The 17,829-nt window shown below is 40.8% G+C and overlaps 1 protein-coding gene across 1 annotated transcript in view; it reads right to left on the bottom strand.

The window, feature by feature from the left end:
- EPB41L4A (erythrocyte membrane protein band 4.1 like 4A) overlaps nucleotides 1-17,829 on the bottom strand; it is a 259,857-nt gene that overhangs the window by 139,037 nt on the left and 102,991 nt on the right. Inside the window, exon 3 of the mRNA XM_003826742.8 lies at nucleotides 6,650-6,754. Within this exon, the coding sequence (XP_003826790.1) occupies nucleotides 6,650-6,754 (105 nt within the window). The remainder of the gene's footprint in view (nucleotides 1-6,649; nucleotides 6,755-17,829) is intronic.

Genomic DNA, 17,829 nt, shown 5'->3' on the forward strand with positions numbered 1-17,829 from the left:
ATTATTCCCCCAAATATGTTTTCCAAACTTTGAGATTCCTCTTCCTCCTCAGGAATGCCAATTATTCTTAGATTTGGTCACTTAATGTAATCTCACATTTCTTGGAGGCTTTGTTCATTTTTTTAATTCTTTTTTCTTAGTCTTTGTTGGACTGGGTTAATTTGATAACCTTATCTTCGAGATCTGAAGTTCTTTACTCTGCTTGTTTGAGTCTTATTGCTGAGAATTTCAAGAACATTTCGCATTTCTCTAAGTGTGTCCTTTATTTTCTGAAGCTGTGATTGTTTTTTATTTATGCTATCTATTTCACTGAAGATTCCTCCCCTCGTTTCTTGTATCATTTTTTTGATTTCCTTAAATTGGACTTCACCTTTCTCTGGTGCCTCCTTAATTGGTTTAATAATCAATCTTCTAAGTGCCTTTTCAGGTAAATCAGGGACTTTTTCTTGGTTTAGATCCACTGCTGATGAGAGAGTATGATTTTTTGGGTGGTGTTGAAGAACATTCTTTTATCATATTACCAGAATTGTTTTTCTGGTTCCTTCTCCTTTGAGTAAACTATGTTAGACAGAAGATCTGGCACTCAAGGCTGCTGTTCAGATTCCTTTGTCCCATGGGGTGTTCCCGTGATGTAGCACTCTCCCCTTTTTCCTAGGAATGTGGCTTCCTGAGAGCCGAGATGCAGTGACTGTTATTCCCTTCTGGATCTAGCCACCCAGCAGGGCTACCAGACTCCAGGCTGGTACTAGGGGTTGTCTGCACAGAGTCCTGTGATGTGAACCATCTTCATGTCTCTCAGCCATGGATACCAGCACAGTATTTGCAGTGTCTCCGGGTTCCTGCAGGAGCAATCTGCTTCCTTCAAAGGGTCTGTGGATTCTCTCAGCTTTCTTGGTATATTTCTGCAGTAGTTCTGGAGCAAAATTTCACAATGCAAGTCTCTACACACTGCACGATCCGTCCGAGTGGGAGCTGCAATCTAGTCCTGCCCCCCGTCTGTCAATTTCCGCAGAAAATATGTTTAATAATTATTAAAATGCATAGTATTTTGCTGTTTTAATTAATAGTATAGTGACAACCATGGTAATAACAACTACTTTTAGGGCTCAATAACAATTAGAGCCTTAACATCTTAGGAAATAAACTTTTAAAATTCCAATTTATATGTATATTATGGATATATGTTTTTTATTAATAAAAATATAATAACATTTTAGGGAGAAAGTAGAATAGGAATACAAGTTTAAAGACATAAAAGGAATAAATAAATGTTTCTGATTTTTAAAAAAGAGCTTGTTCATATATTTTTGTAAAGGTAGATGAATACAAAATTGCTATGAAATATAAATTCATAGGATACATTTAAAAGGAATATGACAATTTGATTTTACAATGTCAGTATTTATGATAAACCAAAGATCTGGATCTACTAAAACTTACAAAATTTCAATTCTCAACCTAAAATTACACACGAGTACATGGTTTTTTAAAAAAATTCGTAGACCAGGTATGGTGGCTCACACCTATAATCCTAGCACTTTGGGAGGCTGAGGCAGGAGGATCACTTGAGCTCAGGAGTTTGAAACCAGCCTAAGCAACATAGTGTGACCTCATCTCTAAAAGAAAAAAAAATCTTGAAAATCACTGATCTCAGAAACATTTTTTAAAAAGAGCAGATTTGGAGGGGAAGATGCCTTCAGTTTTGAATATGTTACCTTTGAGATACATGAGAGGCATCCAAGTAGTGAACAACAGCTAAAACATTATGTGGACCACACATGTTAAAGCACTAGTCTGTGTATTTTTTATAGATTCCTACAATCATCACTACCACCCATGAAGCTGCTACTATTACTATCTTCACTTTATAAACAGAGGAACTGAAGTATAGAAAAGTTAGGGAGACTCACTCAATGCCACACAGCTCTCCAGGTAGACTGTGGTTTGAACCCATACAGTCTGAATCCAGATTTTGTGTAGTCCCTCCTGAAACATCTGGGTTGAAGATAGGAATCTGAAGCTCAGTCTTTCAATATAATTTAAACCATGGAACAGTTACCAAGGAAAAATCACACACATTCGTCAGCAGGAAACTTAGACCTTCGGTGCTATGGGGCCCCCTATAGATGCTTCCGGCATTCCCTTCCAGGCCGTGGACTCTTGAAAAGCCAACTGCCATCACTGTTTCCCAGATACCCTTCATGTGTTGTTGTCAGCCCTCCCAGGATACTGCGCTTCTCATGATGCTCTTCATAAAGTCAAAGGGTTACCTAAGAGGAACTTTCTGCTTCTTGATCTTTCCCCTCTGTTCCTCCAACAGATGCTTGAAGACATCTCACACAGTAAGTTTCATTCTGTAATAATCCAGCATGACAATCTTCCTTTCTTTGCAACAGGATTCACATTATCACTTATACATATTTTATCAGTCATTATAGGTACTTTCCAGAACATATAATCACAGAATGTGAAACTTTACACGTTACAAAATACAGCATCAGGATGAAAGGAAGAGGGCCACTACTGACGGCAGAGAGGACACACTTAAGCATGCCTGCTAGAGCTCAATGGATGAGGATTTTTGTTCAATACTCAGAGTACTCAGGGGCAGGGAAGAGAATACAAATATTAACACATACACAGTTTAGTTTAGATGGTTAAGGAAATTATCTCAGAGATAAACAGTACTAGCAAAGGTAGCACTAAATGTGTGGGCCTGAACAGAGTTAGAGCCTAAGAGAATCAAGGACAAAATCCTGGTGAACACCAACATTTTATGGAACAGGCAGTGGAATCATGATCATAGAGAAGACTGAATAGGAATAACTAGAGAAAACATGAAGAGAGAGAAACAAAAAGAATATAGTGCCAGAAGAACAAAATGAGAAGATTTCAAGAATGGGCAAGTTGTTAGTGTCAAAGCAAAAGAAAGGTCAAGTAAGACAAGGACTCACAGAGTCTCTTGGATTTAGCAACTGGCAAGGCAGGGCCAGTTTCAGTGATGTGATTGGGATCAAAGCTGCATGGTGATATGTTTAGGAAACAATGGGATTTCAGAAGTGAATGTAAGAAAATTAGACAAGGTTTTCTGAAGTTTACGTGTGATGCAGAAGGAGCCAAAGACAGCAGCAGATAAGGCAGGGCAAAGGGGAACGGGAGGTTCTAAATGAGAAAGACTTGAACACACCCAAACACTGACTGGAAAGAGGGAGCAGGTAGGGTACAGAGACACAAAACAGAAAAAGCAAGGTGGTAAGATCCAGCTCACAGACACTGGTCACAGGAAAGGAAGGGTAAGAAGCAACTAAGTGTGTTTGGGGGTGGGGTGGTCAAGAAAGTGGGAAGTTTCTGATTGCTTTTATTGTCTTAGCAAGGGAAAAACAGAGTTCACTGGCAGAAGACAGTGTTTGCATGCTGTCTTCATCTGTGTGCTTCACACATTCCCCCTCCTTTGACTTCTGAAGTAAAAGGGCAGCAGACCCAGGACCTAATTCTCAGTGCCACGTTGATTTCCATATTCTGAGAAAAGCCCTAATTACATACAACTTCTGCCTTTCAAGGAGTAATCTGTAAAGGAGCCTCAGGTGCTAACATTAAAGTAAGACATAACTATAATTTCTGGGAATTTTCTGTAAGTCAAACCAAGGCCCTAATATGAGAGACCTACATCCCCACACACACCAGTCTGGATCAAGAACGAACCTGACTGGCACAAGCCAGAGTGGAACAGAAAATAGGCTCTATGCCCAGGCTAAGCGCTTTCCCTTTCAAAACTAATCTTAAAACCAGAAGTAGTATTGAGATATCACATTTATATTTATTACTGCTTTCAGTATCAACAAAACTCATCTTCAAAAATCTCAAAGGTATTTAAGAATCTACAGTTTATTTAATTTTTTCTTTTCTTTCTTCCAGACTTTTTCCTTCTTCCTTCATTCCACTGATATCACCAGCAATATTTTCTCCCATCCTAGTTTCAACAGGAAAGGCCTTTTACATGTTTAATGCCTTATCATCTACAAAGAGCTATCATGTGTTCTGATTTAGTCCTATATCAATCCTGACAGTTGAGGAGAAAAAGCATTTTATTGTCAATTTACAGATAAGCATATCAAGATTCAGAAAAATTAAGTGATTTCACCATTTTTTAGGAGCAGACACAGGACTCAAACCTATCTTGTGACTCCCAAGGCAGCTATCCATTCCACCAGATCACAATCCATTTATAGTAACTTCTGAAAGCCTAGAAGATGGCTCAAGTTCCTTCCAGCCTCTGATTAATTTCAAATACACCAGTTCCTTAAAGGGAAGACTGTGCTGCTGCAATTTCAATTATCTTGAAAGTCAGGATATCACAGTGTTTGAAAGGTCTTGGAGACACTCAGACTTGGGGTGGAATTCTGGTCCTAATACGTGCTGATTATGCGACCTTGGGAAAGATGCTTAACCTTCTTGGTTTGCATTTCATCATCTCCAACAGAAAGATAATAATACTTCAGAGAACTTTTCTGAGCATACAGTTTCAACAAACAAAAATATTTACAGTCGGTGGTGCACTGATGATGATGGTGGTAATAATGGAGAATGATGAGTTCCAGGGTTCTAGGTTCTCCTGGTCCTCCAGTGCAGACAACTTCTCTGCTATGTGAGGTCCCAAATGTACAGTAATTCAATCAACATTCATGAAAACCATTTGGTTTTTAAGACGAATGGTTCTAAATGGGAAACCATATTTGGTTTTTAAGACAAAGATTTTTTAACCATACCCTGTACTATTTTCACACAGGGTTTTTTTTAAAATCCTTATTTGTTTTAAGTAAATGTCAGATATGCAGGATTGCTTCTAATATACTTTTGATAAAACTGTTACCAAGATGAAGTACAAAATTTCATTACATTATTCTCAGAGCCTCCTACAATTAAAAGATAATCAGACAATACATGTGAACATGCAAAGACTAAGCAATGTTTACAAATCATCTCTATTTTAGCTGAGTTCACCATTAGAATATAACAAAAACAGGGAAAGAATACTTTTTTCATGTCATTTGCACACCTGATATTCTTATCACCTCAAAACAATATGACTTAAGAGCTTTCTCCTAAATGTGTCATTTCTCCTAAAACCTGTATTATAAACACTATCATAAATGCCAAACCTTTAGGAGTAAAAGTAAGAGGAAAAAAATGTTCTTAATTTAAACCCTACAAAACTTTCAATAAACTAGCAACACTAACTGCTACAGTAGGGGCCATTGTTTTGAAATTCTCTAGCTTTTCACATTTTTCCTTTGCAAAGTTTAAAAAAGGTAAGGGGGAAGATAGAGACCGACAAGGTCTATATAACTTTAGCAAGACAGTCAATCTTTCCAGGCAAAGTCTGACATAGTAGATAAGATCAGAAAACTGTAGTTTTCTCTGCTAGAAAAAAAATGTTATTTCAAAAATATGAATGTAGCACATGACACCTTCTTTAGCCTTCAATTTAATCTTTCTGTATAGATTTACAGTACTGCTATATTTATTCGTGGTCTGTACAAGATAGAATTCAGTGGACTTCTAAACATGTCTGTTCCCCTTTTTTGCAACATGCCATAATGACCACTAGCCTTTAGAAAGTTATTCCTTTCTATGCAAAGCTATCCAACATACCCAATTTTTCATTCCAACCTTATGAAATCCTCCTGTGAAACAGAAAAGATTAAGGAACCAGCTCAAGAAAAGTCACAAGTGATCACCATCAATAGTGGAAACACCACTCAGAAAATCATGTTCTTCACTGAATGTACCACAAATGACCCAGTGGAGGATGGGAGAACAAATGAAGGAAGAGGAGGACATCTCTATTTCAACAGCAGTTGAATAGGATGAAAAATAAAAGGCAAGTCAAATAGGGTATTTCTGAGATAAGCATGTGAGCATTCTGCATAATGAGGCTGTGCCTATCTGAAGCTAAGATCTTTACTTTCTTAGACTAAACCAAAAGTCACATTAATAAATATCCTTTCATCCTTCAAAATCTTCATATCCAAAGTTTTTCCATTGTGGTGAATTTCTTAGTAACTCTCTACTCTGGACTGGAAGACCCTCTGAATTAACCTTTGTGAACAACTGACATGAGAACTAAAAGCTAAGTTGCCTTTATTACTCTTATTTCATCAGGTTCATGAACAAAAAAACCTCTACTTATTTTATTTGTAACAGCTCATCTCACTTATAAAACTTAGGTAGTCACTTTTTTTTTGAACTGTTATTTCTTCTCTAACCATTCCCTTTCTTAAAAGGCAATTAATATCTGTCACCTCAAGAGACTAGCCACTTGCCTTCTAACACATATTAAACGACATATTCAGTCCTCCATGTTCACTCATGCTTTGCATTCACTATGATAAGGTTGCAAATCTGGAAACCACATATGCCATCTGCAAAGACGACTACACATGTACAGAAGCTGTGAATCCAGCAACTCTATAGACTTTTGGCAGAAGAGGAAAAAATTCAAAGAAATTATCAGGGGAAAACATGTTTGAGATTTTCAAAGTCTTTTTCAGTGACAAAGAACCTAACCGCCTAAAACCATATCAGGAAAAGCCAGAGATAGAGTGAAATTTATAACCAGAAAAATTTAACACAAAGTCACCTTACTCACCGTCTGATGGCTTCTGTCACAGTAACGTAGCCCAAAATAATCTATCTCCACAAGGTTTACGTGATGAAATACGTGGTCAAGGACAACGGAACCTTTCGTTGACTTCTGCAAAAATAATTCAGTTTTATATTTTTTTAACTGCCCTTTTGTTCCTAAGTAGTACACAATCACGGTTCTCATCTTTTATTAGTTTCACTCACAACAGCAGCAACTGTATTAGACCATGGTTCTTCTCTGTAAGTTGTGCCTCAATTATGAAGAAAAAAACGTGATTTAAAGCAAAATGTATTATAGAAATTGCTTTGGAAAATACTTTTTAAATCATAGTGGGTTTTAAATTAATATAAGCTTCTTTCTTCTGGGATTACAAATTATCTTCAGGACAAAATTCTTCTTTTAATAAAGATAATCTTTTATATGAAGAACATCTAATAAATGCATCAAAAAAACACTTTGTTTAAAAATCCCACCATTCTCTCATTTTAAAAAGCAATTTTCACCTATAGCATTACTCTCACAATGAATACAGAAGATATATAAAACTAACAATAGTCAAAGCTTTTATCTTCAATCCTCAAATAATAAACCCATAGATTAAAGCTGCTAAAGCTAATGTTCTGAAAAGCCCCTGTGAAGATATTTCACTTTATCTCTTTCACATAAGCACAGACACAAAACTTTTCTTTTGGCTGCTTTTTAAACACTGATAACTACCTAAAAAGCTGATCTCTTCTCTCCCCACCTACTACATACACAGATTCTTTAAATTAAGATTCTTACCATCTGACATACTAAAAATCAATTATTCACACATGTAAGAAACACTTGTATAGATACAGCCTCTTCCTTTCTCTCGCCCCATCTCTGGCTGGTATAACAAGATAATAAAAGAAATCCCACAACAAGTCTCACATTATGGTAATAAAGGAGGGCTTTTGTTCAGTTTCATCTTCCCTCAGAAAATTGCCAGGATGCGTTTATCCACGTATGGTGAGCACTTAATACTGCACTGCTTTTAGAAAATGGATTGTTAACATGAGAGAAATTTTTTTATTAAATGTATTATAAAATAGGCAATATGAGGTTATAAAAGTACACACCAGGGTGTACACACCAAGAACTTTCTTCAAATTCTTGTTACAAATTCCATAGGTATTTTGTTTTCCTCTAAATTACTTTGACTAACTTTAACTGGTTCCTTTTTCAAAATCCATTAAATAATTTATAAACAAAAAGCCCTTCCATGATGAATCTTTAGGTTATTGGACATTTTCTGCAATAATCACAATGCCACAGTGGCCTGTAAATGTCTCTGTGCTCATGTACCCATGTATTTCTCGGAGGTAAAAATCTTGAAGTGAAATTACTCATCTGAAGGATGTGTATACTCATAATTACAGTGAGCACTGCCAAAAAGACCATTACAATTCATTTGATGAGAGTATATGTTTTCCCCGCACCCTTGCCAACATTTGGATTGCAAAACTTTTTTCCAATCTGATTGAGCAAAAAAAGAGGGGAATAAAGGAATTGTTTTAATTTACATTTTCCTGACATTAATAAAAGCAAGCACTCTTTCATGTGCTTACTAGTCAATTGCATTTCCTAGCCTTTGAGTTAGGCACTCCCTAACCCAAAGTTTATGAGCAAATTCTCCTAAGTACTTCTAAATACTTGTAGAATTTTACTTATACTTAGCTCTCCATTCCATCTGAAAATTATTTTTGTTCTTGGGATAAGGGCCCAACTTTGCTTCCAAATGGACAGACAACTGCACCACCATTTACCAAAAAAAGCCATCATTTCCCTGTTGATTTGAAACAACTTTATCATCTATTAAATGAATCCCCAGTATTCTATCTCATGGGTTATTCTAGAACCAATACCCCCAAGATTTTAATGGATGTAGTTTAATTTGTTTGATATCCATCTTTCTTTTTCAAAACTATCTTTGCTAGTTCTTAAACATTTTTCTCTACTCAGGGACGTTTAGAACCAGCTACCCAATTGAATAAACGATTCTGCTGGGGATTTAACTGGAATTAAATTTAATTGACAGACCAGATGACGTGGTAGGGGGAGGTGTAGATACTAAGATATTTACAAAGTAAAACCTCTATGGTTGTCTTTTATATCCTTCAAGGAAATTTTACACTTTTGATGTGGGTCTTACAAAATTCTATTTAGGCTTTGTGGCAAGCAAATTTACCAAATGCCCTCCCTCCCCCAAAGATGTCCTGCCCTGACCTCTGGAATCTGCATGATGAGAATACCACCCCTATAATTGTGTTATGCTATATGGCACAGTTGACGTTAAGATAGGGAGATCACTGAAGTGGGCCTAATCAAATGGGCTCTAAAACGCACAGCACTTTCTACAGCAGAAGGGAAAAGGAGGGGGAAAGTCAACTATATTCAAACCATGAGAAGGGTTCCACACTTCCCTGTCACTTGAAAGATGAAGACGGCTATCTGAGAAGAATGAGAACAGCCTCAGGACCTGAGGGGAGCCCCCAGCTAACAGCCAGCAAAGAGATGGGAACCTCAGTCCTACAACCACAAAAGCGGGATTCTGCCAACAGCCAGCAAGGGTTTGGAAGTCGATTCTTCCCCATCATCCTCAGATAAGTGCTCAGCTGACTAACACCTTGATTTCATCCTTGTGGGGCCCTACAGGGAAGCCAGCCATGACATCCTGGACTTGTGGCCTACAGAACTGTGAAATAATAAATGACAGTATGTTTAAACCACTGTGCTAGTGATAATTTGTTATGCAACAATAAAAAATAATACAGGCTGGTTCTTAGCTATTTTAGTTTTATTGCTGTTATACTTTCTGACTGTCTATTGCTAATGCATTGGAAAGCCAACTAATATTCCCTATCGGTCTTATTCCCAGCCGTCTTGCTAAATTCTTCTTAGTTTGTCTATGGAGTCTTCTCAGATAATCACTTTTCAAAATGCTTTTTCAAAATGCTCCTCCACATTTATTTCTTCTTTTCTTACTGCATTGGCTGGGACCTCAATAAAAGAATAACTAGTAGTTTTGAGAACATGCACCCTGTCTTCATCCTGACTGTAATGGAATTGCTTCTAAAATTTCACCACTAAGTATAATGGCTGGTGTATGGCCCAAACGCATATCCTTAATCAAATAGATGGTTCCTTCAATTCTGCTTTGTTTGGTCTTATTCTGTTTTGGCCTTTAATCAATGACTAACAGTTTTATCAACTTCTTTTTGGGAATAAAAGATGAGTATATGATGTTTGTCCTTTCAGCTTTGAGTTACATTAAAAGAGTTTCCAATGCCAAATCTTAGAGAAATTCCCGCTTTAGTCCTTTTTGTTCTGGGTACATATCAAACCCTCTGCTAATGTGCAAACAATCCCCCTATGTGAGTCTTGGTGGAGGCAGGAATCAGGCTCCCAGAATAACTGACAGCCAGGTCACAGGCATATGATCTGTGGTTTCAGCCAAGGACTTTGACTTCTGAGCAAGAGTTTAGGATTAATTCACAGAGTGGCTCCCAAGAGTAAGGGAGTATCCAAGAGCAAAGGCATCCAAAGATGGAATCAGCTGTGACAAGCAGTAGAAATGACTGATTCCTGAGTCAGATTTTCCAGCATTCTTATCTTTTTCCTGAGACAGGGTCTCACTCTGTCACCCAGGCTGGAATGCAGTGGTGTGATCTTGGCTCACTGCAACCTCCAAGTGATCCTCCCGCCTCAGCCTCCTGAGTAGCTGGGACTACAGGCATGCACCACCAGACCCGGCTACAGCATTCTTGAGGTACAAAATAGAAACATTCAGGCAATCTACCACCTTCATTTTCTGAATATGTATGTTTGGCTCAAGAGGCAGGCCAGTATCCCAAGTAAAAATCCTGAGTAACAGTACAGCAAATTGGATCCAATTGTATACTAAAAATATCATGATGAATACAAAAAGCTTATCCTTTTTGTAAGTGCATCCTTGGTGTAAGTACATCAAGCAAGGATTCCTAAAATAAATTCTGTCCAATGTAACTATGAAAAGAATTTACTGGAAAGATACTGAGTATCTCACAGGCTCTATAGATATCACATTAATGGTTTCCCAGAGCTTTTTATGATTCCCATCTATCTACAGTCACTAAGCTTGGAATACTCAGTCCATCACTACAGCCTTTCATAGTTCTTTTGCTCATGTTTTGGGCTGTGGGAAACACCTCCTATTGTTTCCCATTTGCCTTTCAGGAATTTTTCTTATCATTTCTGGTCCACTGAGACCAGATCGCACTGCTGCACCCCAGCCTGGGCGACAGAGTGAGTGAGACTCTGTCTCTTTGATCTAAAATTTTAGATCAAACTTTCTTACTTTCCAGGTTACTGTAGAAAGTGCACACACACCTTTCCTCTTACTTCAAAATATTTCTGGAATGCTGGTATATGAAGATAGTCTTCCATTTTGATCTAATCTCACTTATGGGTCCTTTCTTCCCATCTAGGCACAGAGAGAAACAGATGGAATAACTAGAGCAGGTAGAGTCACACAACTCCACCTAATTCTTCTATCCCAAACAGGTAAACAAGAAGTGGTTCGTGAACAAAGAGGAAACAATTATGCCTGAAATTACGTATGACAATGAGAAGGTACATATTTTAAAAATATGTAAATCAAATCTGTCTTTATGCAAACTATATTTGTGCTTCTGTGTCCAGCAGAAATGTTAGGGTTTTCAAATAAAGATAATAGATTTATAAAGCATAAAAAGGATCTAATATTCTACCCACAAAGATTATACACAAAAGCAAGCTCAGAAAACCAGCTCGGGAGTTTAGAAAGTATACAGAAACTCTAAAATTTTCATGCAGAGGAAGAAATCATCAAATTTGAAAATTTTCCAAAATGATCATTCCCAAACTACCAGAACATGCCAATCTTTTGTGACAATTTTGCATTTATATAGAATCTGGTGCTGCAAATGCTTTGCAAATATTATCCTTTAGCACCTTTTGTTACCCTCTACCGAGAGGACACAAGGAAAGCATCCAGTGTTATGCAACAAATCCAGTGCTGACCATAAAAAAATATGACATCTCGTGATTCCCTCTATAGCTTTCTGTATAGTGCAGGTGTGTCTACACGGGCACCTGGAGCAGGGCCAGGAGAGTCTCAGAAATGCTGTATTTCTGTCACTACTTCAAGCAAATACACACATGAAAACCTCTTAACTTTTCATCTGTCATACTGTAATATGATAAGACTTAGAGAGCATGGATGCCAGAGGTAAATTAGCTATTGGGGTGGAGGTACATATCACCAGCTCACACTTCTGTCCATTCTGCCCTAACTGACCTCTTCCAATAACCCTTTGCCCAATCAGTATTCCATTGTTATGCCTCCTGCCCTTATACACATGGATAACTTCATTCTTCTTATGGGTACTTTGTAGAGACCACCTATGGGCCAATATTTTGCAGTTCAGGTGTAAAGTCTTCAGGTCCAGAAGAAATCATCTTTGAATAAAGAAATGAAGAACTGACAGAGAACTGACATAGAACCAAAGTGCGATTAAAGTATATTTGTCCAGGAAGGGGCCAGTCCTAGGATTTATTACAGGAAAAAAGGGTATTATGAAACACATGACTTCATTCATTGAAATATTTATTTATTTATTGCCTAATACCAGCAAATGCTTACTCTCTAGAAAATGGGAAAAGTACACTAATAAATGCCAGAAGGAGGATGATTATCTTTCAGAATTCCAGAATCTAATGCAAAGTGATGTGATGCGGGAAGTCTTTGACCAGCCTATTAGAATCCCTGAGAAGCCCTAGGGCTATGAAGCGACTAAGAAACTTCTAAAAAGTGACTAAAAACTTTATTGACAAAGTGAGACAGGGAGAGATTTGGTTATCTTCAAAAGTCCTTTTGTAGGGTGGGTGCGGTGGCTCACGCCTGTAATCCCAGCACTTCGGGAGGCCGAGGCGGGTGGATCATGAGGTCAGGAGATTGAGACCATCCTGGCTAACATGGTGAAACCCCGTCTCTACTAAAAATACAAAAACTTAGCTGGACGTAGTGGCGCACGCCTGTAATCCCAGCTTCTCGGGAGGCTGAGGCAGAAGAATCGCTTGAACCCGGGAGGTGGAGGTTGCAGTAAGCCGAGATCATGCCATTGCACTGCAGCCTGGGTGACAGAGCGAGATTCCATCTCAAAAAAAAAAAAAAAAAAAATCCTTTTGTGCCTTGGACTAGCAACCAGGCACACATATTACTTGCAATTCTTGAAAAGAAAAGGCAACCAGGCAGAAATTAGTCATTACCTTTTTTTGCTGTGGAGGCAGTTTGTTTGTCAATTTGGTTTATGCACCAAGAAGTGTTAGGTAAGGAATGCATAGAGGAATATAGTGATGAGCTGTTAATTTGTATACTATATTTACATATAAACAATTCATACTCCCCAATCGCTCCAAAAAAAAGTAACTTTCTTTTTTTTTTTTGAGACGGAGTCTCGCTGTGTCCCCTAGGCTGGAGTGCAGTGGCGCAATCTCCCCTCACTGCAAGCTCCGCCTCCCGGGTTCATGCCATTCTCCTGCCTCAGCCTCCGAAGTAGCTGGGACTACAGGTGCCCACCACCATGCCCGGCTAATTTGTATTTTTAGTAGACGGGGTTTCACCGTGTTAGCCAGGATGGTCTCAATCTCCTGACCTTGTGATCTGCCCGTCTCGGCCTCCTAAAGTGCTGGGATTACAGGCGTGAGCCACCGCGCCTGGCCACCTTGTAACTTTTTAATCTGAATTATTCCTGAGCCTTTTGAACAGGTAGACCAAACTATTACAGGCCATTATATACCAATGTGGAAGCTATGCACCCCCATTCCTTAACATGCTGAAAAGGGGCTTCATTTCTAAGTCAGATGGCTAGCTTCATTTGAAATTTAATGAAATCTTGATTCTTTTTTTTTTTTTAATTTATTTATTTTTATTGATCATTCTTGGGTGTTTCTCACAGAGGGGGATTTGGCAGGGTCATAGGACAATAGTGGAGGGAGGGTCAGCAGATAAACAAGTGAACAAACGTCTCTGGTTTTCCTATGCAGAGGACCCTGCGGCCTTCCCTAGTGTTTGTGTCCCTGGGTACTTGAGATTAGGGAGTGGTGATGACTCTTAACGAGCATGCTGCCTTCAAGCATCTGTTTAACAAAGCACATCTTGCACCACCCTTAATCCATTTAACCCTGAGTGGACACAGCACATGTTTCAGAGAGCACAGAGTTGGGGGTAAGGTCACCGATCAACAGGATCACAAGGCAGAAGAATTTTTCCTAGTACAGAACAAAATGAAAAGTCTCCCGTGTCTACCTCCCTCTACACAGACATGGCAACCAACCGATCTCTCAATCCCTTCCCCGCCTTTCCCCCGCTTCTATTCCGCAAAACCGCCATAGTCATCATGGCCCATTCCCAATGAGCTGCCGGGTACACCTCCCAGACGGGGCGGTGGCCGGGCAGAGGGGCTCCTCACTTCCCAGTAGGGGCGGCCGGGCAGAGGCGCCCCTCATCTCCCGGACCGGGCGGCTGGCCGGGGGGGGGGGGCTGACCCCCCCCACCTCCCTCCCAGACGGGGCGGCTGGCCAGGCAGAGGGGCTCCTCACTTCCCAGTAGGGGCGGCCGGGCAGAGGCGCCCCTCACCTCCCGGACGGGGCGGCTGGCCGGGCGGGGGGCTGACCCCCCCCACCTCCCTCCCGGATGGGGCGGCTGGCCGGGCAGAGGGGCTCCTCACTTCCCAGTAGGGGCGGCCGGGCAGAGGCGCCCCTCACCTCCCGGACGGGGCGGCCGGCCGGGCGGGGGGCTGACCCCCCCCACCTCCCTCCCAGACAGGGCGGCGGGCCAGGCGGGGGGCTGACCCCCCCCCACCTCCCTCCCGGACAGGGCGACTGGCCGGGCGGGGGGCTGACTCCCCCACCTCCCTCCCGGATGGGGCGGCTGGCCAGGCAGGGGGCTGACCCCCCCACCTCCCTCCCGGACAGGGTGGCTGGCCGGGCGGGGGGCTGACCCCCCCCACCTCCCTCCCGGACGGGGCGGCTGGCCTGGTGGGGGCTGACCCCCACCTCCCTCCTGGATGGGGTGGCTGCCGGGCAGAGACGCTCCTCACTTCCCAGACGGGGTGGCTGCCGGGCGGAGGGGCTCCTCACTTCTCATATGGGGTGGTTGCCAGGCGGAGGGTCTCCTCACTTCTCAGATGGGGCGGCTGGGCAGAGACGCTCCTCACCTCCCAGACGGGGTCGCGGCCGGGTAGAGGCGCTCACTTCCCAGACGGGGCGGCGGGGCAGAGGCGCTCCCCACATCTCAGACGATGGGCGGCTGGGCAGAGACGCTCCTCACTTCCTAGATGGGATGGTGGCCGGGAAGAGGTGCTCCTCACTTCCTAGATGGGATGGCGGCCGGGCAGAGACGCTCCTCACTTTCCAGACTGGGTAGCCAGGCAGAGGGGCTCCTCACGTCCCAGATGATGGGCGGCCAGGCAGAGACGCTCCTCACTTCCCAGACGGGGTGGCGGCCGGGCAGAGGCTGCAATCTCGGCACTTTGGGAGGCCAAGGCAGGCGGCATGCTTCGCCGGGTGATCAGAGCTATTCGCCCATAGTCCGTAGCCCAGAGCCGGGGCTGCTCGGCTCTCCGTCCTGGGGGGCCGGGGCCGGGCTGGAGGCGTGTGAGCCTCTCATCGCCGCCTCCCAGCGCAGCCACCTGAAATCTTGATTCTTAACCTTACTTCTTTCAATACTTTGCAAAGGAAAAGATATGGAAGTCAGCCGGGCGTGGTGGCTCATGCCTGTAATCCCAGCAATTTGGGAGGTCGAAGCAGGTGGATCACCTGAGGTCAGGAGTTCGACACCTGCCTCACCAACAACAATGTGAAACCCCATCGCTACTAAAGAAAAAAAAAAAAAATTAGCCAAGCATGATGGCAGGCGCCTGTGGTCCCAGCTACTACAAGGTCAGGAGATTGAGACCATCCTGGCTAACATGGTGAAACCCTGTCTCTATTTAAAATACAAAAACTTAGCTGGGCATAGTGGCACGCGCGTGGGGAGGCTGAGACAGGAAAATTGCCTGAAGCCAGGAGGCGGAGGTTGCAGTGAGCCGAGATTGCGATACTGCACTCCAGCCTGGGTGACGGAGCAAGACTCCATCTCAAAAAAAAAGAAAAAGATATGCAAATGATATTAATGCCATTCCAGTTTTCTTCTGACCATTTCCAGAAGAAACCTCTGCCAAAATGGGGAATTCACAAGATGCCACAAAATAAGGTACAACGATAACATGCCCAAGGACTTTCTGAAATCAATAAATAAATTAAAATTTTGTCTTCGATAATAATGGACCTCCACTAATGAGACGTTTGAGAGAATGAACTGGGTAACACCCCAAATATCGGGGAGGGATATTTGGAAACCTGAAAGAAATGCTTCCCATTTCAGGTTTCAGGAGGTCTCCCTGGGATATCTTTCCTGCTCTATGTCATGGTCAAAATCCTACTTATCCATCAAGATCCAGTTAAAATGCCACCTTCTTCATAAAGCCTGTCCAAATCCTCTCAACCTCATTATGACCTCTCCCTCCATTGAACCTACCAAGTTTCTTATTTTTGCCTGTCTCTGATACTTACACTCTTGCACTCTTAAGATGGCCATTTATTCCTTCTGTTAACTTTCCTACTTATGTTTAGACATTTGGAAAGCATGTGCTGAGTATCACACACCACTTACTTTCTATGCAGTCCAATAACTTATTCTCAGTAAGAGCTGCCTAAAAGTTCACTGAATTAATACCAAGGGCCAATAACATGGTGTCTATAAATTGAAACTTTCTTCCTGTTTCTTATGAAGATTTCCATTTTTCTTGACCAATCAGACTCATGAAATTAAAGAAAAAGCTGACCAGATCCATGTATTTTGTTGTATCACCTGATACACAGAGATTCAGTTTACTTTTAATATTAAAATATACATTTGTTTCAGTGACATATAATTCCAATAGACTCAATATATTCTAAAGGTAGCATAAGGAATAAATATCTTATATTTAAAATGGCTAAAACACCAAAAACTGAGGAAGCCATATATTACATTTTTATACCTAAAACTTGCATAGAAATTTTTATGCAATAAAATAAATCTGACAGAAATTTGATTTTCCATCATCAAAAAAATAAAGAAGACTTGATATGAGACAGTTAAGAAAATAAAAATAAAGGGAGGACCTGATTTTTTATAACTAATCAGCAAAACTTCATCTCAATGTAACAATATATTAATTTACTTTTAAAATGAGAGTAAATGCCTATTACATATTTCTGGATTGTGAATTGTATTCCACTTAACTCTTAGCAAATGAGATAGATTACTTTCATTACTGACATACTAGCAACATTCCAGAAAGAATAGAGCTACAAAAGGCTTATAATCTTAGAGAAAGACTCACTAGTAGGACAAGTTTATTTGAAAATACCATCAATGGGGCTTTCAACCGGAACAAAGAATATTTCAAATGAGTAATAACACCTTTGCAGATTAACATGACATTACAAACCAGAAAGGCAGGTTTCTGCCAGCTTCACAGAATGATAACTATTACACCTGAGACAAACAGCTTACTCCTTCACAAAGGGGAAATGAACTCTGCAAAAAATTCTTATAATGTTATGCCTTTAAAAATTCACTGTATCTTTATTTAGTATTTTGACCACAATACATTCCTAGTTCTCTGGGAAAACTTAAAATTACATTAATTTTTTTAGCTTAGGCCATTACGATAAGGCAAAGTGGGCGCATGGAGGAGACATTCTTCAGGTACCAAAGGTAACTCCTTCCCAGGGGAGGCACTGTTCACCCCCATTGTCTGGCCCCCATTGTTTCTGTCTAAGAGTTACCCTCACCCTCCAGATGAGGAAAATCCTCATTTAATCATTAAAAAATGAGTAAAATGTATTTTTATAGGTGCTATTAATATTTATATTTTTCATATATAAAATTTGTTCACACTGATAAGCTTTTCTCAGCTATCTATTGCTTTGTAACAAGTAACTTCAAAACTCAGTGGCTTAAAGCAACAAGTTGCCTATACTTCTAAAATTTAGCCAGGGCTCAGAAGAGACAGCTGGTATCAGCTCCATCTGGTGTTGGCTGGAGAGGT

Source organism: Pan paniscus, chromosome 4, assembly GCF_029289425.2.
Source record: "Pan paniscus chromosome 4, NHGRI_mPanPan1-v2.0_pri, whole genome shotgun sequence".
Taxonomy (NCBI): Eukaryota; Metazoa; Chordata; class Mammalia; order Primates; family Hominidae; genus Pan; species Pan paniscus.